The sequence below is a fragment of the Platichthys flesus genome, chromosome 16 (genome assembly GCF_949316205.1).
Source record: "Platichthys flesus chromosome 16, fPlaFle2.1, whole genome shotgun sequence".
Taxonomy (NCBI): Eukaryota; Metazoa; Chordata; class Actinopteri; order Pleuronectiformes; family Pleuronectidae; genus Platichthys; species Platichthys flesus.
In genome coordinates, this window is record NC_084960.1 from 15564153 (window position 1) to 15586834 (window position 22682).

Here is a 22682-nt window from a genome sequence, read left to right on the forward strand (position 1 = left end):
TATTGTCTCTTGTTTTTTGTTGTTTATGTTAAATATCTGATTACTGAATTAAATATGTCCTGTGAGTCATTGAATAATGATGTAGTCATAGTAATGTGCAATCTAGTAACTTATACACAGAACCCTTGGAACCAGCAGTTAAGAGTGAGGGTCTAAAACAGGCACCAGAGGCTTGATGCTTAATTTAACTTATAGTTGTGTCAGCAGAGTCTGAACTAGATTTGGTTACATCAGTGTGGTCGTCTCTTTACAAGCTGAAAGAGGTAATGATAGCCCTGTCTGGTCAGAAGCTTTTATAATGTATATCTGATACAGTAAAACGTACCGTCTCGGGAAGTTGCCATGGAATATATTGAAGTCACCCAAAAACTTAACTCCTAAGTTAATAACAGTACATTATACAGGTACACAGAAGTGAATAATGTATAAACTGCCCAGTGTAGTAGTGTCAGTCGGTAATGGTGCAGACAATACGAATGAACTTTCATAAATTGTGATATTGCAGACATACACTCAGGTGCCGGTTCTGGATACTTATCTAAAACTGATGCAATCCAATACTCCCATGAGGGTTGTAATGTCCAGTTTATGTTTTTTAAGGGGGTTGGCTCTTCTGCATGGACATTGTGGATGATGTAGCTATGTAGTAAAGACAAACATTAGTGAGAGTGAGCCCTAGTGAAGACATTAAGTGGAAACAGAAGACTGGTGGTTCTTTCTGGTCTAACCACACTTATATAAACTGAGTTAACTCAACACCAGTCATGCGTCTCAGTGTAACCAACATGCTTAACCCATACTGCTGCCCAGACAGTAGGTCCTCCCATGCCCAATCTCTCTGAGATCAAATGTAACATCATTACTCACATCAAGACCTCAGTAGCACAGGAGATTGTGCATTCACCCAACTGCCACTTCTCAATAATACCCTCAGGACACAGGTTCAGATCCACAAGGTGAAACAGGGCCCAGCACCACCTGCAGCCCATCAAACTACATCTTCAAAATTATCCAAATAATAATAAAAATGCGTAGTACTTAATTTCTTTCTGCCTTCTTGCTCAGGTTTTTATTTCACAAGCTATTCTGGCTTGCCTGTCATTAATTTTAGTAAGCGTTATCAGAGTTCATGGTAAAAAAACAAAAACAATTTAAACTGTTAAGTAGTATAAACTGTGCTGTTTAACTTCGAACAATTTAGATGTTTGTTTCTCATTGACGCAAAATATTTTTAAACCTACCATTAAATCTTGGTGTGGATCCAGTTTTTTTTACTTGTTTAACATTGTGAGCTAGGCTGTGTAAAAATAAAAAGAAGTTTCAACGATATCTCAATGAATAGTTCTTTATGAAAATCCAGATCTCGTGTATTTACTCAGTGCCTTTCTAGTTCGCTTTATGTGATCATGTGATGCTTTGCTGACTTCACATATAGAAATAAAAATAAATAAAAATAATCTTTACATGTTTATGCTTCAGTAATATTAATACAACAATAATAAAAATACTGACAATGACCGTTTTTGTAATCAGCACTTTTAGTTTTGATACTTTAATTACATTTTGTAGACAATAGTTTTGACTTGGCTACTGCAGTGATCTACTTGTAATGGAGGATTTTTACACTGTGGTACTGCTACTTTTACCTAAAGATTCTCAATACTTCTTCCACTGTTGTAATAACCATGTGCAGTCGGTTTTATTATCAAAGGCTATAGATAAAATGTTAATTATATAATAAATAACTGTATTTATTGTTATCTGCGTTGTATATTAGATATTAATAACAATACAAAATGTAACAACTATTGGATCAGTAATCGGAACAACATTATTTTGCGACCTGGCACGACTCAGCCTGTAGGGGGCGGCGTAGTTATTTCCCTTAGCTTGAGTTCCTATGAGCAGATTCGATCATATTCTTTTCAAGTATAAAAATCCCGCCATAAAAATAACATAGTTAATTTCCCCCATATTTAATATATTTATATTTTTTAAAACATTTACCCAGCGTTTTGTGTTGCTGCATAATTTTTTTTCCCCACAAGTTACAGGACTTGAGGAAAGTGCCTGGGAGAAATCCAAGGTTGCATTCACGTACACTGATGGAGAACAGGCGAGGCTTTCAGGTTGGTTACGCGATGGCCGCTCTCTCATCAGTATTTTGGTTTTAACGCGAAAACAATGGCTTCGAGGCTCGGAGAGGCGCGCTGCTGTCTTTTCTAACTACCGGAATGTTAGCGGCATCGTTTAAGCTGGTTGGTTTTGTTTTGACGCGGGACCGGAGATGTCCCGTTTCTGTTAGGATCTCAGTGTTTTTCTTGTTCGTCTCGCGGGCCTGGCCGCGGCTGCCTACACTGTAGCGGCGGGTTGCCACTTTCGGATGAGCGGGCAGTATGTGGGGTCTGAATTCAGGCGGAACGGGGGCAAACCAAGTCCCCAGAGCCGCGTAGAGAGATGCTTCACATTAATGCTGCTTATTAAATGCTGCCGATGTGGACGGGGGGGTCAACAAGATCACAGTTTTGACTATGGACGCTCGTGCTAGTTAGCATTAGCATTCGGAAGGGTTAACTTGCTCGGGCTAAAGCGAGATTTGGTATAAGTAATTTAACAGCTTTTAACGGTATCTAACGCAGCAGCTAACGATCGTGCTACTCTTGCGGAGTAACTCGGAACCGGGGGTAACGTGCATTTTACGTGAAATGTTTATAGACGTGGGCGAAGGGCTTCTTTGCATTTTGTTGGTGCATGTTAGCATGTGCTAGCAGCAGGTTGCTAACTGAACTAACTGCCTAGTGACGTAACGCTGGTCATTGTTTTGACAGCGCGCGGCATCATGGCCATGGGTTGTTATTCTGTTAAATTGAAATGTTATTCTGCGTAGAATATGTTCATCAGGAGATTCTAGTCGGAGCAGGTGATATCCGGCTAAGTAAATGTGACGCAGGTCATTGTTGTGTTACGTTACTTTACGAAGTGCCTACTGCCAGTGGCTCCATTTACTTTCTCTATAGTTACCGCAGCATTTCAGATCAGTGTATCATCATTAAGCATCTCATTTGTGAACGCTTCACTCAGGCTAATGTGGTGGTTCTGCTGTGGTTATTGTTCCCAGTCTGTGGCTGCAGTACTGTGTAAAGTCATGGTTTCCCTTTGGCTCTCAGTTGTAGGATGGATCCAGGCTGTGGGGCAGAAACACAAAACGCTGTCAGCTTGCAGTGGAAGAGCTACAAACTCGTCCAGGACCCCGCTATCAGGCGTGTCACACAGAAAATCTACAGATACGATGGAGTGCATTTCAGTGTGCCGGTGAGTTGATTTCCAGTTGTATATCCTCTATAATAACCATGCTGTGCCTGCATCGTCAAACTGTAATCTGCACATTATTCCCAGGACTCTGGATTTTCTCCTGTGGGTGAATTGCGTGATCCTCGACCCCGGAGGTTATGGTCCAGATATACAGAAATGTCCCTGCCAGTGCCCAAGTTTAAGGTGAGAAAAGCAAGTCAACGTTCAGTTCACTCATCCCAGTTTCTTAATTCTTGACTTGATTCACAATCTTTACCCCGATCCTGTCTTTTTTGTACTCATAGCTTGATGAGTTCTATGTGGGTCCCATACCCCTCAAGGAGGTGACCTTTGCTAGACTCAATGACAACATCAAGGAGCCCTTCTTGGCTGACATGTGTGCCAAGTTTGGTGAAGTGGAGGAGATGGAGATCCTGTTTCACCCAAAGACCAGGAAGCACTTGGGCCTGGCCAGAGTGTTGTTCACCAGCACGAGAGGAGCCAAGGACACCGTCAAGCAACTTCACAACACCTCTGTGATGGGTAACATCATTCATGCGCAACTGGATATAAAGGGTGAGAAACTAGTTAACTGCACAGTGAACTACAATGCACCCTGTTTACCCCTCTGAGGCTGCACAACCACATGCATGCATACATACATACATTTGTAGATGGAATTCATTGTCTTGGTCTTTATCTGCACATAATACAAAAGTTAAATACCATTAGTTAACCCTAATGGTATTTGGCTTGAAATTATAGGTAGATGCAGTTTATATGTGTAATGAGCTCCTTACTAAGTTTGTATTTATCTTTCTCTGAATCTTGTGTCTTATCCAGGACAGCAAAGGCAAAAGTACTATGACCTGATGGTGAATGGGTCCTACACACCTCAGACAGTGCCCCTGGGAGGCAAGGCTTTGACAGAGAGGCTCCAGCCCCCGGCCCCAACACAGCCACAGCCTCAGCCACAGCCTGACACGGTACTTTTAAATTTTCATCTCAATTCGTTTTTTTATCATCAAATATGTGAGTGCATATTAAGAGTAATTTGAGTGTTTCATCAGCATTATTATTAGTTCCACACATTCACGATCAATTCTAAGATATTCTTACTTTCTGTGCACAGTCATCGGAAACCAGGCGGAGGCTCTCTAGTGAGATTGCTGTTTTGGCAGCAGGGGTCCAGGCTCTCACGTCAGGAAGTGTTACCCCTTGCCCTGCGGAAACTGTCTTCAGTGATCAGCGCCTGGACACGCCCCCCTCCACCATGGCAGGGCCCTTCACCCCAGCATCCTCTGCTTCGACTCAGAGTGGTGGAGGAACACCTTACAGCTCCAGATCTGGGACTCCTTTCTCACAAGACTCTGGTTACGCCGGTGCCAGGTTAGTTGTTGATTTTTAGCAGATAAACAGTTGCATGTCAGAATGTTATCACTGTGTCAGTGGTGTTGATATCTTGAGGTGAATTTAGATCCCTCAGTCAAAGCTGAGGCACTCGAACATCATCTATACATTATGAGGCCTCAAGGCATTCTTTATCAAATCATATGTGTTATATCTGTGATGTATTAATAACTGCCATTAAGATTAAATCACTTAAAAAATGTTAGTACAACTTTTCAAATCTTATCTGCTAATTTACATACAACTGGCAAATATTTGTCTTGTATTCAAATAAAATAAGCTCATGTTAAGAGAGCTGATGCATCATCAGTATGATTGGACAGTGCACCAATGTTTGTCACTATAATATTACAGTATTTTGCACACTGTGTCCTGAACTTAAAGTTATGTAAATGCAACCTAGAATATTGCTGTTTTAACAGCACGAAAAAGTTAAACAGGGATTTGTTCCATTGATCAATCTGCTCAACTGGTAGTGGTGGTATTGGTAGATTGGTTAAGAGTAGTAGTTGACTCTGTAGTAACATATTTGTCGATATTAATCATTTTTAGATCCACAAAATCCTAATTTTAAAATCTCCCATGTTTGTATCTTGCAGGCATACTGGTTTCAACACTGGCACTTTGGGCAGTGGCTACCCTCCCCAGGACATGTTACCTTCCTCCTCCTCGTCTTCTGCAGTCTCATCTACTGTCGGAGGATACAAAGTGTCCCGCTATTCTGAGGAAGCACAGGAGCCTTCAGTGTATCATCGAGGTCGCCCTATGTACCCCCCAACCACATCTTACCGTCCCAATGAGCCACCGTGCTTTCCCCCATACCCAAATATTGGAGGGCCTGGGCAAAACATGGCACCCCACACCTCAATGCCTCCACCACCCCTTGCCACCCAATATGATCAGCCCGCAATGTCAGACAGGGACAGAGAAAGAGACTCAGGCGGGCGCTACGGTGCAGGGGGTATTGGTTCCAGAAGGTCATCTTATAGCAACCAGCAGGACACAAACTCTTCCTCAAAGTACCATACGCATCACTCCAGTCACCACTCAGAACGCAGGGATGACAGGGGGCCCCGGCGAGACAGCCTGGGCTCTCGGTCAGGGGACCATAGCCACCAGAGACACCGCAATCATCACCATTCTCACAACCACCATGGTAGCAGCAGCCGCCGAAGGAGCAGCCACGACCGGGACAGAGATCGAGAAAGAGACGGTGACTTTTCAAACAGCTCTGACCCCAGATACAACTCCAGCTCCTACCGCTCTTCCTCTAACAGTATGTCTCCCCCACCCTCATCTTACTCTGCATACTCCTCCAAAGAGCCTGCCCCAGCCACTCCTCAGGGATTGGACGTTGCCACCCTTCAAGGTTGCCCTAGCCTTGCAGAGAGGGGCGTGCCGCCTTCCGTAGGTGCTGACAAAGACTATCATGCTGGTCACCACAGTGCTCTGCCTCCAGCACCACCGCCCCCACCGCCCCTCCCACCAGCTTCTGTTATTGCAGCGGCTGTAGCTGAGACACTTGGAACAATGGACTTCAGCCAGGATAGTCCAGCCCGCGAAGAGCAGTGGACAAAGCCCAAACGCCGTCCCAGCACCCCACCGGCACCGCCGAAGACACCGCCACCTTCCTCACCGCCTCACCCCTCCATTACTTCCTCCTCTGCCTCTCCTTCCTCCACCTCACTCCCTCATCGCCTACCCTCTTCCTCCAGCTCCCCACACCCTCCCCAACGTGACTCCTCTTCACCAGAACCAGATTCCACCAATGAGAGTTTACCCTTCGCTTACCATAGCAGCAGCCTTGACTCTCGTATTGAGATGCTCCTAAAGGAACAGAAGGCTAAATTTTCCTTCCTTGCCTCTGATGAGGAAGATGAAGATGATAGGAAAGAGGACAAGCAGAGGGGCTCACGTGGGGACCGAGGAGAGCGAAGAGGTGGGTCAGGTGATTTAACAGGGGAGCACACAGGTGGTAATCAGGTGGGAGACAATGGAGAGAAGGACCAACGGAGGAGAGGGGAAAGAGACAGAGGGAGGAAACGGGGAAAGGGAGGAGAGGGTAGAAAAAGTCCCACTGTACTTAATGCAAACACACCATCCTCTTCCACCTATTCTCCGCACATCCCGCCACCAGAGGAGCACCAGACCCAGGTTGGCCTCGCTGGGTCTGGAGCTTTGCACGTGGAGTCTTCAATAGCTGGATATGCTGATAAACCAGGCACAACAGGAGCACACACACCACCTTTTAACGGACAGAGTCAGGTAAGATCAGCAGCACATAATGAAACCTCAGAGTTCAAAAGCATTGAGACTGCCTTTTTTGTGCTGACAAATAAAATGTATTTTGTTTGTATATGGTTGTGAGTAGTGCTGAAGTTGTGTGTAGACATAAACAAGTCTTGCATAGAGCTAGTAAAGAATCACACTACTCTAGAGGGTGCTACAAGCCAGTGGCGCAAGTCCACAAAATGAACATCTCAAGAACTCAAGAACTGAAATTTTGAAACTGTCAAAAAGACACATATAGCCTTCCTCAGCATTTGTGTTAACCATTGTTATAACTGATAATACCTACCATAATTCTTGTCATATATACATGTATAGGTACTTGTTGGCTGCTGATTATTTATTTTGCTGTGGGGCTATAACATTCGAGGGAAACTCATCGTTTTGTTGAATGCAACAAAAAATGTAACTAAACTCAATCTTGTTCCATGCATGATAAGAATGAAAAAGCTTTTTTGTAAATGAAAATAACTGTAAAAAAAATGTTAGAAAGAATGTTAAGATTGGCAGTATACAAAAACAATGTGCACGTTGTGTTTTGTATTGGTGGTTAAGGCATTTATACTTCATCTTCGCCAAATACACACCTTTTTTGTGGCATTGAGATATATTTAAAAGTCCTCAACGTGGTCCATAAAAACATGGGTGATTTCCAAACTTAAAACAGGACACTCTGTTTTCTTTCAGTCCTCCCCTCCCTCCTCAGGGGAAGACATGGAGATATCAGATGAGGAGGAAACGGAGTCAACCATCACAACGGTGACCTCACACCAGCACTTGGTCACCTCAGGTTCCTCACCCTCTTCGTCCCAGGCTGCCATGCCTTCACAAACAGCTGACCCCTCATCTTCATCCCCAACCATCTCTGACTCGGCACAGCACTTTGGTACCTCCATGCACCCATCCATTACCTCCTACCATGCTCATTTGCCTCCTCCTCCACCTCCTGGTTATTCCCTCCAGCCCCCACCTCTCCCAGGGATCCCTCCCCTTCCCCATATGGAGCTGCACTCTGAGTATCCCCCTCCCATGCCCCATCACATGTATGACTATGCCACCTCCATGGAGCTGATGAATCAGTACAGCGGTGGAGCTCCTATGTCTTTCCAAATGCAGACCCACATGTTAAGTCGCCTACATCAGCTACGCATGTCGTCATCCAACGGCACTCCGGGCCCTGGCGAGGCAGCCACTGCTGACTACAGTTCCTACCACCTCCACTCTATGCCCCCACCACACTCACACCACCCATACATGGACCAAGAGGGTAGCGGGGCGGGTGCTCATTATGACCAGGACCACCGCTACATGCCCCCTCATATGCCCTACCCCTACCCTGACCCTCACAGTACTCAGATACCACCCCATTCACACCATGGCATCCAACCTCCCCATACAGGCTGGCCGCCACATGTCTTGCCAACACACTACCCGACTTACATGCCCCCACCTGAATATGGCACCATGCTGCCCGGGGATGGAGACGAGTACAGGGCTCCAGGGGAGGAGATGCCCATGCTGGCTGAGAATCCACATGAGGCCACGGTGCAGATGGTCCTGGCCACTCTGATCCAGGAAATGAAAAACATTATGCAGAGAGACCTGAACCGCAAGATGGTGGAGAATGTTGCCTTTGCCACCTTTGATGAGTGGTGGGAGAGGAAAGAGACCAAGGCAAAGGTAAGGATGACTACCCTAATCCTTTCAAATAGCTTTTATCTTTCTCAGTAGTAAGCACTCAAGCTGCTGTCATCTGTAGTTATCGTCGCTATTACTTTGAAATGAAAAACAAAGATCACATCTCTTATAAATGAGTTTGAATTGTAAATGTTTTCCCTCTCCAGCCTTTCCAGACGATGGTCAGGGGGGTGTCTGCCTTACGGGATGATGAGAAAAAAGAGGAAAAGGTCAACCGTCCAAGGGAGCCTCTCACGTCTCTTGTGGATTGGGCAAAGAGTGGTGGCGTGGAGGGCTTTTCTCTCAGAGGAGCACTACGACTGCCTTCCTTCAAGGTAAAAACAAATACACAAGGGCTTTATCTGCATGTTTGACAGCGCACACATTGAGTTGATAAATGAATGCATCTCCAGAGATGTCCAAAAGTCTAAAAGCACATTAAAAATCTCTAAAGTTTTCAAGTAAACTTGGAAATATCCAGAAAGTTTAATTAATGAGAAACATGTAAAAACATAAGTAGGGATGTCATGTAAAATAAAGAAATAACAAATTTAAGTTATGGCACTATTCCTACGAAGATGACATCTTTGTACCTCCGAGTTGTATCTCCCTCATTGAAGCATGCGATCAACACCGCGGTGGATTTCCTCGACTGATTCCTTGCTTATTTAAGTCACTCGCCTGACAGCCAGTATTCACCTGTCATAAATAAGGCCATGCCTTATTATAAGCAGATCATTGGTCTGCAGCATTTTGCTATGGGTAAGAATAGCATCATAGCAACAGTAAGTGAAACTGTCACAAATTCAATTGTTTCTCTAAGCCCAGAGGGTCTTTCTTGATGGCTCGACTTATGAAGGTTCATAGAGTAATAGATGATATTATTATAGATAAAAATAAAGATGTAAGAGAACTAAAATGCCTTGGAGAAATTTGATCACCATACAGAGGCACAGTTCCCTGAGTGGAAGAAGCAAAAAACACAAGATACCTGTCAGTTTAAGCATTGTCAACAGAGGGCTGTATTGTAGTGGTCAAATAAAGAAAATTTCAGCTTCTAAACCACTTTTATCTGTAATGTTAGCTGCAGGGGCAACAGTCTAAGTTATCTATGGAAACCTTGAATATTGTTTGTAACCAAATGTGCAGGTGAAGAGGAAAGAACCTCAGGAGCTTGAAGAAGGAGACATGAAAAGGCCACGACCTTCGACCCCACCAGACGAGGACGACGAAGGTTTGCTGAGCTGACGTTGAAAGTTTTAAAAGAATGTTAAGACTAATATGCCTGCCGCATATAACTCTGATACTGTTGTTTCCAGCTGCTGATGGGAGAATGCCAGAGGCGGACAGGCATGCAGCTGAAAGGGACAACAAGAGGAGGAAAACGAAGCCAAGGAATCGTAAACCATGGGAGCTTGACAGCGAGGGAGAGGAGACGTCGGATGGCTCCTCAACAGAAAAGGTGAGGGGGGGGGGGGTTATTCAATCTGTTTTTGTTTTTAAAGCAAACAGAAACAAAATATAGTCTACAAAAATAAAATGTATTCAATTTGATTTGAATCATCTTACTTCCGATCTCTGTTCGCTAGATGGCAGCATTTCACTGTATTATTTTAATGTTGTATTTACAACCTTTCTTCTACGTGCAGGAGGATGAGGAAGAAGAGGGAAGCGACAAGGATTCTGATGGTAAACCACAACCAGTAATCTCATTATTATGTTTTAATCAGCTGTGTTGGTTATCTCAAACCAAATTCCCTATTTATTTATCTTTAGATGATGGCCTTAGCGCTGACAGTGATGATGAGAGCCTCTCCTCGTCCTCTGATGGGTCTTCCTCTTCTGCATCCTCATCTTCGTCTGAGGATGAGGAAGGAGAGCGGCCGGATAGTGAAGGACCAGACACCATGGATGAGTCAACCATAGACAGCACAACCGAGAAAGAAGATTACAGGTATAAAGCAGCCTAAGAAATCTTTTATTTGCCAGTATCACTTATTTCAAAGTTTTACTTTTCATGATTTTGTTATTGCTGTTTACAATAATTTTTTCCCAACTTTTCCTCAGGCAAAATAACGCAGCTGCAGTTTCAAAGGCAGAAGTAAAAACAGGTTTGTCAGAACTGCTCATCAACATACACGAAAGGAACTCAATAGTGTGCATACCTCCCTCAATGCAAACAGTCCTATTATGAAACCACACTTAAATTCACTTGATCAAGATTTATGTTTTGATCTGTACCAAATTGCACAAACTCTTCAATATCGGGCCTATACATTTTTTTTTAAACAAGGTCCATTAATTTTATTTTGAGAAATCGGCGGAAATGTCAAAGAGTGCACAATGATAAAGTAACTGAAACAAATTCCTGGATCTGCAAAATTGAATGAGTTCTTCCCTGCCCCATACTGTTCTCTTCCAACAAGTTTTGTGGTAATCCATCCAGTAGTTCTTGTGTAATCCCGGTAAATAACAAACACAAAAACAAGGGAACAAACCGAGGCGAATACATAACCTCCCTAGCTTCTTCTTGGAAACAACATTTTTTTTTAACAGTGTTTTGTTTTTAATATTTCTCTTGTCTTTAAATGTTTCTCTCAGGTGAAGCCAAGAACAGCAAGACAGACACAACAGCAGCAACTACCAAACGGCCTCCATCACCACCATACCCGCGTCCTTCGTCCCCTGTTGTTCTTCTGCCCCCTCTCAAGAAACGCAGGAAAACAGTCTCGTTCTCCACAGACGAGAACGACAGCAAGATTCAGCTGCCAACTGCAACATTTTCTCCATCTCCCTCACAAATGGCCGGTGAGTCTCCCCTCCTTTCTCCTGGGAGAGCCCCAGACTTACACGTGTCTGCTGCTGCAACCACCTCAACTCGTCCCTCCAAAGGCATCCAGCTTCTCCCCTTCGCCTCGAAACCAGGTGCAGGCAACGCCCTCATTGTGCCCCCACCTGGACGAACTCAAGACTCTGATGAATCCAAAAAGGGACCCCCTGTTTCTCCCCAGACCACCCCTGTCAAATCCCCTGGTAAACGGGGTGCAGGCAAAGACTCCCCCAAATCTCCCGCATCTCCTCTTATGGTGTGCCGCACTGTGCAGAACCTGCCACTGGATCACTCGTCTATGTGCAGGATGGCCTTTGAGGAGGCTCCTCCACTGCCTACTGTTAATAAGCGGTCCAGAGGCAGAGCTCGGACACCCAGCTTGTCTGCTTCATCCTGTCACTCCCTCAGAGAGGAAGATGAGAATGAGGAGGAAAGTGAGCAGAAGTTGAGACTCAGAGAGCAGCTTGGGGCATCAAGCCTCCTGCAGCTGGCTTCAGCTTCAGCCACTGATCTGTCTGTGTTGGCTGATGTAGCCTTGAAAATGGACCCTGATGCTGGGGACTCAGAGGAGACAGAGACGTCTGACGAGGCAGAGGAGCAGAAGATGGAAGAGGATCTCTTCTCCCCAGAGTCACTGGCACTGGTTATGAACCCAGAAGGTGTAATTGTCCTCACGGAGCACAACTACTGCAAACCCCCTGTTCTCACAGCACCACCCAGCACCAAAAGGACTTCCACCAGACAAGACTCTTCTGTCTTGCTCCCAGCAGACCTCAACACCATTTCTGCGGTGCTTGAGGCTCCTGAAGAGGTCATTGGAGAAGCGCTACCATCAAGGGGAGATACAGGAGAACACTTGTCTGCAACTGGAGTGCCTTTTGATTCTGAGGATGTTAGCCAAGCTGCAGCTGCATCTCCATCATCAAAGAAGAAGAGCATGGTCGGTAAGGGTTTAGAACATGAAAAGGAGGAGAGCAAAAAGAGAAGAAGAAAAGACAAAGAAAACCTGGATGTTCATCATTCAAAAAAACAGGAGCACCCGGGCAAGAAAATGAAGAAGCGGAAGCTAGAGGTGTGTGGGAATTTGGTTTATTCAGGTTCATTCCTATAAATGTTTCTGCATGTTTTAATCGTGTGTCCAACAACATGCTACAATAGCGTGTGGCGTTTCAGACTTTAGAACGTTTTAAAAGTTTTTGGGGGTTAATCCTCAGTTAAGGAAATTATTTATTCTCTAGATTTGTCTTGTGCATGCGCAGATGTCCATACAGAGATAAGTACTGAGACTCTATTAATTGATTTAACATTTGTTTTGCGAAAGTAACTGATCGATGAGAAGTAACAATAACAGTACTATTAAACTCTTAATGATGTCCATCCCAAGGCTCTAATATCTTCAAATAAATCATTTGGCTTACTCAGTGGAAATACTAACATGCTGCATAACTACAATATGTTTAGATTTGATTTTTAAAAGTTTAAAAGGTACAATGGATATTAAGATTCTAAAACTTAAAGCTGTCTGCAAGCTAGCACAGTGGCCTGCTGTTTAGCAATGTTGCCACTCCAGGCTCAGCTAAGGTAGTTTTCTGTAGAGTTTGCGTGTTCTCCCCCGGTTGCCATTGGTCTTCACTGCATACTCAGACTCTCCCACAGTCCTGCATATTGAGTTACGTTGATTGGAGACTCTAAAGTCTAAATTGACTGTCGATGTGAATGTGAGTACAAATGGTTGGTTGTGTATGTATGCTGGCCATGTGATGGTCTGTCCAGGCCGGGTGTACAACCCTCACATACCTTCAACACTCAAGCGGACAAGAGAAGGATAGAGATTGAATCAATGATGAATGTCTGTCAGGGTCTGTTTTTTGATCGATTATTTTCTATCGTTCCTTAGGCATCAATTGAGATAGCAGATTGAGGATTGTGCTTGTTTCTCATGAACTTTAGACATGTGTAATTATCCATCATATACACATACATGTGTAGGCAAGTCTGTGAAATTGAAATGAACCTACTTTACAATATTAATATCTACTATTGTTAGTGACTGAAACAGTAGATGTTATCTGTCATGTGTCATCTTCAACTGAGCGGTAACTGCAAGGCCAGTGAGAGTTTTTTGGTTGCTTTAGTTTGGACCAGGTGGAAAAGAGATTATATGCGAACACGGATATGCACTGGATGATAGTTGTGGTCCCCTCATTAATATTACTCTTCCTCTGCTCAGGACTCTGAGGAAGATGTGGACGTGGAGGAGCTTGAGTCCGGGGAGCTGTCCAGCACAGACACAGAGGACGATGTGGTTGAAGAGGTGAGGAAGAGCGAACGCCTCTTTCTGCAGGAGGCGGGCATAACGACGCCCCAGCGATGGCCGAAACCTGATCCAGCCCCTGAGACCCTAGCCATGAAGTTTGACAACCGCAGTGAGTTTGAGCAGATGACTATCCTGTATGACATCTGGAACTCTGGGCTGGATGGTGAAGACCTGATGTTGCTGAAGAAGACTTATGAGAAGCTCCTCCAGGACGACCACAGCTCTGACTGGCTCAATGATACTCACTGGGTCGGCCACACCAATATCCTTTTCAATGACTACTTTTTGCATTAAAATACACCTCTGGGTTGTTAAATTGAGAAAGTTTGTAAAGTCTACATTTACATTGTGTGGTAACCTTGTAATGCCCTTGACCTTGAGCTGCACTAACCAATTTGCCGAACCCTCGGCGTAAGAAGAAGACCCCGGATGGTCAGCTTCGTGAGCACGTAACTGGTTGTGCCAGGAGCGAGGGCTACTACGCCATCAGCCGCAAGGAGAAGGACGTGTATCTGGACCTGGATCTGCCTGAGCAGGTCATACGGGAAGTGGAGAACGTTGACAACATGGTAGGCCTCTGCCCAATTTCATTGTCCTCCTCTCTACAGTATTTAACCATTTGTATTTATCCGCACCAGGTTTCTGTTCAATTGAAATGTATAGCAGATTTTAACAAATTCATTTTAAATTGACTCTTTTATATCTATCATATGGATTTAATCTAATTGAGAAACTAAGTAAAATAAATCTTAATACTTCCCAAAATTCTGCCAGACTTTCCATGTGGAAATAAATACTGTCTCTTTTTGTGAGTTGGGCAGTCTGTCTCATACCAGGGATTTTTCATTCAGCATCAGACTGAGCTTTGGACATTCTTAAGATAATGGTCAGCATTAATCTTGATAACACTGGAAGCACTGGCTCAGTCGGTACATTGACTTGGAAGAGGGTTCAATAAAATACAGCCTGAAGGTTAACCTGTAATTTTATAGCCTGAGTCAAGCATATGTTTAATAAGTTATCCTTACAGAGTCAGTTTTGAAGGAAGATTTCAAAACTGAAATCGTCCTTTTGCAATGAATCTGTGGAAATGAGTCAGAGTTCACAATAAATTCCACACAGGATTCAAGCCCACGCGGTTGGAAGAGTTCTACTCTTCGGCCCAAGCTGGCTCTGTAAACCAGCTTTTGGAGATCCGGTGGTTGCTTAGTATGATAATTACAGATGGGGAACTTGGCGCTTGATAATAGCCCATTGGAGTTTCAGAGTAGGTCCTCAGTCATTTGGCTCAGATAACTTGTAATTTTGGATTCAAGGTGGTAAATAAGGATTTCCAAATGGAGGTTGTTGGATGTGATGTGGTTTTTCTAAATAGTGGATCAGCACAAAGATTTATATCTTTGCTAATAGTCTCGACGAGTCCAAAGGATTCACACAAATGATATGAAACAGTAAGTATTGGTTGAAGCTCATAATGCTGCCACATTGGCGACAGCTGTGGTTGGAGGAATGATGTTTTCCGCTTAGTCTCTCCCAGTTTTTTGAAGACAATATCTCAGAAACACATACAGTAAATGCTTCATATTTGCCATAGTTGAATTTAACACTGAACCAATAGATTTGGGGGAGTCAAAGGTCACTTTGAATTTACTGTTATTATGATATAATAGCAGGGTGAGTGAGAGGATTCCAATATCTGAAAATGAAATCATAAGCCCTGCTCTCAAACTGAAAAACCATGCTATTGAATGAAGATAGGGAAAAAATCCATAGTTTATGCATTATCTTAATTTGGGAAGGACATGATAGTCTCAGGTCCGGTTTTTGTGAAGCATCTCAGCAAAAAAATGGTGTAAGGAAACTAAATGTCACATATCATTGAAAACTAAAAGCTTAACCCTGTTTGGCTAAATTTAACGAGAAAAGCTGAAATCAGGTGGTGTGCAATTACTTGTGTATTGAAGTTGACTTGAACTGATGGATGTAACTAATTTTCTAGACATATATCGGACAGATGTTGAGTGGTCGAGAAACAATTTTTCAAACCTTGTCGGTTTTACTTGCATGAGAGCTAGTGCATATAAACATATTTTCTATCTCTCATGTCCAAACCATTGGTAAAACCATACCTGTCACCTTGACTTTATCTGAAAACCGTTAAGTGGGGTCTGTGCCAAGGACAAGCTAAATCTTTCTGAGCCTTGACGCTATTAGTTCCTGCTGATGCATTTCAATGATGCACAGCACAGTTTAAAATAAGCAAAGGAAATTATTCTGACCCAGACATCCTGGAAAGCTGTAGTTTCCCTTTATACAGTTAGCTCCTTCCTCTCCCTCTGGTTTGTGTTAGGGTTTCTAAGCCAAAGGTCAGTATCTTTTGATGACATCAAGTTAGCAGTTCCTTAGTTTAGGCAATCAGGCCACTATTCATTCAGTTGGGCATTTAGTTCTTTGTTCTAAAAAAAAACATTAATTTAAGCATACTGTACCAGTTAAAAAAAACAGACTAGGTCAGCACAAAAGGTCACTATGAAATTTATAATCAAAATATATATTTTTAGAAATAACTCAAAATTTACAGTTTTTTTGAGGTCATACCACATGATATCCAAATGTGGAACTACTACATACCAGCTGTGACAACATTGAAACTAATGGTTTTTGCAAATTTAAAGTGTTAACGTATACGGGAGATGTACTACATGGTATTTCTTAATGTATTTAAACCTTTTTTTTTACAGAAGGAAAAGGCAGTCGGATAGAAAGCACAGGTGTCACGTCAATGACCCACATAAATTATTCATTATGGATTTTACATACAACTCAAGTTTGTTTCACACACTGCCAGATGTGCTGTTAGGAAAACTAGGAACTGATATTTGGGTGAAATGCGTTTGGTTGCTATGCAGGACTGCATCTGACCCTTATGTGCTTTCCATTCTGGCTTTGTGCTGTGTCTCACTGTCGTCATGGAAAAAAAACATGTGTGTCCATAGTCAAGGTAATCACACAATATTTGTTATAATCGGTGACTTAGATTTTTGATGTTGATTTAAAGTTATGGTGTTACTCGGACAGTGGCGCCTGAGTCAAGTGTGCAGGAGGCAGAAAAGAATTGTCATCAACAAACTTGCTCACTGTGAATTCTGACAGTGAGCTGCTCTTTTTACACATCAGCTCAATGGGGCATCACACAGACTTTGAACCAGGGGGCGTTCACGTTAACATCTGTTGATTGAACAGTGGATTGATTCAACTCATTGCTTTAACTAATCTTCCTTTTTGTCCATTGAATGTTGATTTCGAGAGGTTTTTACACTTTTTTGATATGTATGGAGGTTTGATATGTAAAAACTTTGAAATACTTGCTGATATATAGACTGACAAAGAAATCTGTGTTCGTATTCTGCATTTATAGTTAGTGTCTATTGTACATAAATTTAGTCTATAATAATAGCAGAAACAGAAGAGAAACTTCACTCCGTTCTTCCTCTGTCTACTCAGTCATGACTGAATTGTCTGCCACTGGTTTCAAAATAACCCTGACCCACACAGAGTGGCTGTTCAGTGCTATGTTGGTTCATTCTCCTCCAGTCCAAGGCCAGTTGATAACTTGATAATGGGTCATAGGCTCATTTGTAAGTCTCTTCCTTGTCTTGTTTCCCTTCAGGGTGTTAACCGGGTGCTGTCAGAGAGACGCTCGGAGCAGCGACGCCTCCTCACAGCCATCGGCACCACAGCTGTCATGGACTCTGACCTGCTGAAGCTCAACCAGCTAAAGGTACATCTGCGTTTCCTCATGAACACCGTCACGTGCACCTCATACAGTGTTTGAAATTGTTGTGCATTATAGTCAGCCATTATTCTTTACACATAACCCTTTAAATTGTATACAATAATTATCTTTATATTCAATATTTTCCTAATAAACCCTTTTAGAAAGAAGAAATCTTCCCACAGCTTTGGAATTAACTTAAGTCACTAAAAAGATGCCTCAGAGAAAGAAAGTTAATGTCCCTGCATTTGGCTGCCACTTAAAATGTTTCTCTCAACTTTCAATCTGTTCAAACGTTATTATTAGCACTAACTGTCACGATATAAATAGTGTTTACACAGAGCAGAGCTACAACCTACTTAAAGTACTTAACTGAAATTATGGTTCAAACAAGACACTGACAAACATAAAAACTGAGAGCATGTGAAAAAAACTTCTAGCTTTGGCAACTGTGCACTCCAGAAACAGTGAGGTAATCTTCATGGAAGATAAAACCACCCTGAAAATGGATATTTGGGTGTTTGCTGTTTGGCACTGGAACTGTGATAAATACTGACATTCTTGCAAACTGTGGATTACCAAAGCCTGGATACTCAAAGTAGCCTTTTCTGCTTACTTGTACTGTAAAATATATGATTACACTGACTTTGTTATTCAGAAGGATGTAAAGTTTGCTTAAATTATAAACCAAATCCTTTTTTTTTTATTCTTTAGAGGAACCAACCTTTTGGTTTGAGTAAAAAACATGGGCTCTCTTGCTATATATCAGTGTTTTTTTCTCTGATTGATATGCTACAATCGTGCTCAGTGAAGATTCTCACATGTCTGTCTGGAACTCCGAAATTATCAGATTATCTGAAAGCTCTTCCTTTATGAATCTTATAAAACTGCCAAGACCATTGTTACAGTGGCTCTGTTTTTCTTCCCATGCAGTTCCGCAAAAAGAGACTTCGTTTCGGACGCAGCAGGATCCATGAGTGGGGCCTGTTCGCCATGGAGCCCATTGCTGCTGATGAGATGGTCATCGAGTATGTGGGTCAGAACATCCGACAGGTACAACCTCCCCTAATGTTTTACATTAACAATAATATTGAATTATTATTATTAATGCATTATAGTGTCAAGCTTTGTTAGTGCAATGTTACTCAGATTGGAAATAGGATCAGTGAACAAATTCTTGTGTGTCCAGATGGTTGCTGACAATAGAGAGAAGCGGTACGCACAGCAGGGCATCGGGAGCAGCTACTTGTTCAGAGTGGACCACGACACAATTATAGACGCCACCAAGTGTGGCAACCTGGCACGATTCATCAATCACTGCTGCACTGTGAGTCTGAACATCCTTACTCACGTTTTAGATTTATTGTGTTTTATGTGTAGAGCTGTGGCTGATCCGTATCTCGTCTTTTGCTCTTGTAGCCAAGCTGCTACGCCAAGGTCATCACAATAGAGTCTCAGAAAAAGATTGTGATCTACTCGAAGCAGGCCATCGCCGTCAACGAAGAAATCACCTACGACTACAAATTCCCCCTGGAGGACAACAAGATCCCTTGCCTGTGTGGAACAGAGAACTGCCGTGGGACACTCAACTAGTGGACACATTTCTCTCCCTCACTCGCCAATGGCCAGCTAAACATGGAAACCCACCCTCCCCATGGTCAGCCCCCCGCAGACTGTGCATAGAAAAAAAAGCCACCCTCAGATGTCCCCAGACGCTCCTCCGGATGGCCTTGCAGCGGCCCTCACAATACCCAGGAAACAGAGACGCACACACTTGCACTTTTCACGTATATTTTAAATTCACTTGGCAGATTCACAGACCAGTGTGTGGCAGGGTTGTGCAACCTGGCATGTGAAAATAATTCGAGAGGGCCTCTGCTTCAGCATGAGTTCTTCTGTGGCAGTATTGTTTGACTTGATTGGGTAATATCCCTGCAGCCAGGCCCGAAGGGCCTTTTTATTTCCATGCCAATGTCCAGGAAGCCGGATTGCAGGAAGACAATGAAAACTGAAGAAAAAAAAATACCAGTATTTTACGACTACGTCAGCTCACGTATTCTACAGCCTGGGATCACGCTTCCAGTGTCAAATCCCTCCCTGCACCCACTGACCCGCCACTCCCTCAGATCCGCATACAGACGCACAGGAATATCCAACGAATTCAGGGTTTTTCAGACGACAAACTTCAATCGATTTGGTCTTCAGTTATGCAAGATTTCCAAGTGTGAAGATTTGTTTTTCAAAGCTTTTTCTTGTTTTATTTCACGATATCATGATAATATTATTGTTATTAATGGTCTTGTTATTTAGTTGCATTGGCTGTAAGTATCTTACAGTGAAATAAGCTTCACCCAACCACTGAACCCAGTGGCTTGTGATTCACCAGCCCTATAAAACTGTTGCTTCCCTTCTTCACTGTGCGTTACTCTCCTGGTTTGCCACAACCTCCTATCTGGAGAGTAAAGTCCTTTCAACTGTTTTTAACCCGACGTGAACATATGTGAGTTAAGTTCAAGCTCAAAGTGTGTTATTTTTTACACCGCTGCTGAATTTCGTCAGGATCAGCGCAACCAAAATTGGCCTGTTTTTATTTTTTTATTTTTTTCTGGTTCTTCCCGGAGTTAAGTATTTGTTTTGTAGGATCTTTGTCTGTCTTTCTTTCTGTCTGTCTGTCTGTCTGTTTTGACCCGTTTGTTCCATTGCATCCTTCTGTTCTCTTTTAACCAGCAGCTGTTTTTATTTCAAGAGGGTATAAACATTTTCTGCTGTTTGACTTGAGTCACTGTGTGTGCGACAGATGTTTTTAAAAGGCACATTTTAGGTCAGGTCACTTTAGAGGTTTAGTTTCTTTTTTCCCCCCCTTTCCAGAATTCATTAGTCACTCTTTTCTTTGAGTGTAGTATCAAAAAAACCTCCAACTGAAGAGCTTTGTCGGCAAACAAATGTCCCGTTTACCGTCTGTTTGCAGTGTAGACTGGTGGTAGCTGCAAACTGTGCCTGTAGGAAAAATGAGCCTCAGCAAGTTTGTGATATGCTGCAGGCCGACTGAGGTCTCTGGCCCCCTTGTTGCGTCTCTTGTTTTTCAAATGGATATGGCCGTCCAAAGTTTAACTCTTAACTAGCAGAAAACTCTTTGTTTTGTTCCCGCCCAAACAGGAAAATGTGTAAGATATTTCTTGTTGTTAAGGAAGCCTTTCAGTACAAACCAACTCTCTTTACTACAGGATGAAAAGACGAGAGGAAAAAAAATCCAATGAGATCTTGTAAATATTGTAGAGGTGTTTGTTTCTCGTAGAAACACACTGATTCCAAGCTGTAAATATGTTGTTCCATTTCCTCTCTACATGAGGAAGAAATATGTTCATACCTTCCATTCATTTATTTTGTATCGTTTTTCCTTTTAATTTGATGATTATTTTAATATTATTTGCAATATTTCTCTTGTATTAATGCGTTGGACCCTTTATTAATGGTGCATTAAAATATTTTTTAAATAAATGAAACCTGCTTTTTTTTCTAAAATGTTTTTCAGTGTCCTGCTGTTAGAGGTAGAGGTTTAAGGTAATGTCAACAATGATTTAGCGTGAGTCTCAGGGATGCTGTCTGCCAAGCGATGGATTACATGCTGGATACCAGCTACACAGTGTACAGTGTATACCTAGCTGGTAGAGTCAACAGGAAGTTGTGGAAGTCTCTGCACCTGCAACTTTTTTTAAGAGCGTCAGAGGAAGCATTTGCAAACTCTGATTTCATCAGATGATGGTGGCCCGAGTTACAAAATCTCCAGTCTCCGCCAAGCCATTGTGCTGTTATTCTATTAGGATACAAAAAAAAACTGATGCACACCTTATCAGAATTTAAACTGCGAAAGACACATTACTTATATGCAGGAAATGTTATTCATCATCTTCCTCTGGGTAGGAGGAAGGCGGCTTTATACTGGAAATGGAAGGATATTGCCTGTTGGCGTGTGATGACGGTACAAACCAGTGTTCTGTAACTAACACCACAGTTTCCTTCTTGTTAGAGGTGTCATTGATAGTGTTCCCATGATGTCACCTAAATCTGGGTAAATTGGGATTACAACTTTTAGAGATTCTTTAGCCTCCAACTTTTCTGTTTTTCAGGCAAACAGCCTATTGGCCACATAACATGTCAAACTATTAAGTATAGTTGAGTAAGTCTGCATCCATATAAATAATAGAAAAGGTGTAAAGTGCAAACCTCCACCATCGTCTCAGACACACCACACACATTCAGTTGTTCTATTCTTCAACCAAACCTTTTAAAATTACAAAGTTTTGACTGAGTCCAATTTAAGTGGTTCTGACATTTACCTACGCACAGGGATGGGACTTTGAATAGTTTTCCTCCGAAAGACAGTGTAGGTTTGTTAAGTCAAAATTTGGCCTCCATTCAAAATCCCACAACACAAGTAAAATAAAGCCAGTCAAATGAAGGTATATTGGATGTTCATAGTGAAAATCAGCAGACAATAAATGACAGATTTGCTCATTATTATTGCCATTTATTATATTGTTCATTTGATATAATATTTTTTAAATCCAATGTATCCCTGTCTAATGACCTTATGACCTGAGCTGTTTTATGGTCTGAACTGTTAATGACATGAGAACTGCCAGAGCCTTGTGCGACTGAATTACCCATCACAGGAAGGAGTGTATGTCTTCTTATCACCTTAGGAAACACATGTGAATCAGCTGTTAAGATTTAGATTCCTCTCCTTCCCCCACCTATGGAAACAGCCCTAAAGCCTGCGATATAATATTTGCGCATCTGACTGTTCTTCATCTTCACTCTGAGATCCTTGTGGTTTCCCTGTGTTGATCCTTTCTGCAGAAAGCCCCTTATTAAATTGACGTAGATAACTGGATCCAGCCCACATCGCGGATTGTTGAAGTGACCTGATGTTGTTCAGCCTGTTAAAACGTACAGGCATCAAGTGTCAAGACTCAGGTAGAGCTTTATAAAAACACATGCAGTTCATGCGAAGAAGAAAAAGAAAAGAGAGACTGATCTGCCTAAAGTCTAGCTGACAATGTTCACAGGTACATCGCTGATTCAAAAGAAGA

General features: G+C 42.6%; 1 protein-coding gene across 1 annotated transcript; it reads left to right on the forward strand.

Annotated features, from left to right (window-relative positions):
• Positions 1-2164: 2164 nt before the first annotated feature.
• setd1a (SET domain containing 1A, histone lysine methyltransferase) lies at positions 2165-21111 on the forward strand. Its single transcript, XM_062407594.1, has 20 exons — positions 2165-3312; positions 3397-3495; positions 3597-3867; positions 4135-4277; positions 4424-4680; positions 5301-6966; positions 7678-8670; positions 8835-9002; positions 9817-9901; positions 9987-10129; positions 10317-10356; positions 10444-10621; positions 10735-10778; positions 11269-12569; positions 13728-14076; positions 14202-14383; positions 17485-17595; positions 18523-18642; positions 18779-18916; positions 19009-21111. Exons 1-20 carry the CDS (start codon positions 3175-3177, stop codon positions 19180-19182), a joined length of 6600 nt encoding a protein of 2199 aa, XP_062263578.1. The 5' UTR covers positions 2165-3174; the 3' UTR covers positions 19183-21111.
• Positions 21112-22682: the final 1571 nt, after the last annotated feature.

Coding starts and splice junctions, on each gene's coding strand:
- setd1a (XM_062407594.1), top strand. CDS start 3,175: ATGGATCCAGGCTGTGGGGCAGAAACACAAAACGCTGTCAGCTTGCAG. Junction 12,570..13,727: donor TGAAGAAGCGGAAGCTAGAG/GTGTGTGGGAAT, acceptor TCCTCTGCTCAG/GACTCTGAGGAAGATGTGGA. Junction 14,077..14,201: donor TCACTGGGTCGGCCACACCA/ATATCCTTTTCA, acceptor CTTGAGCTGCAC/TAACCAATTTGCCGAACCCT.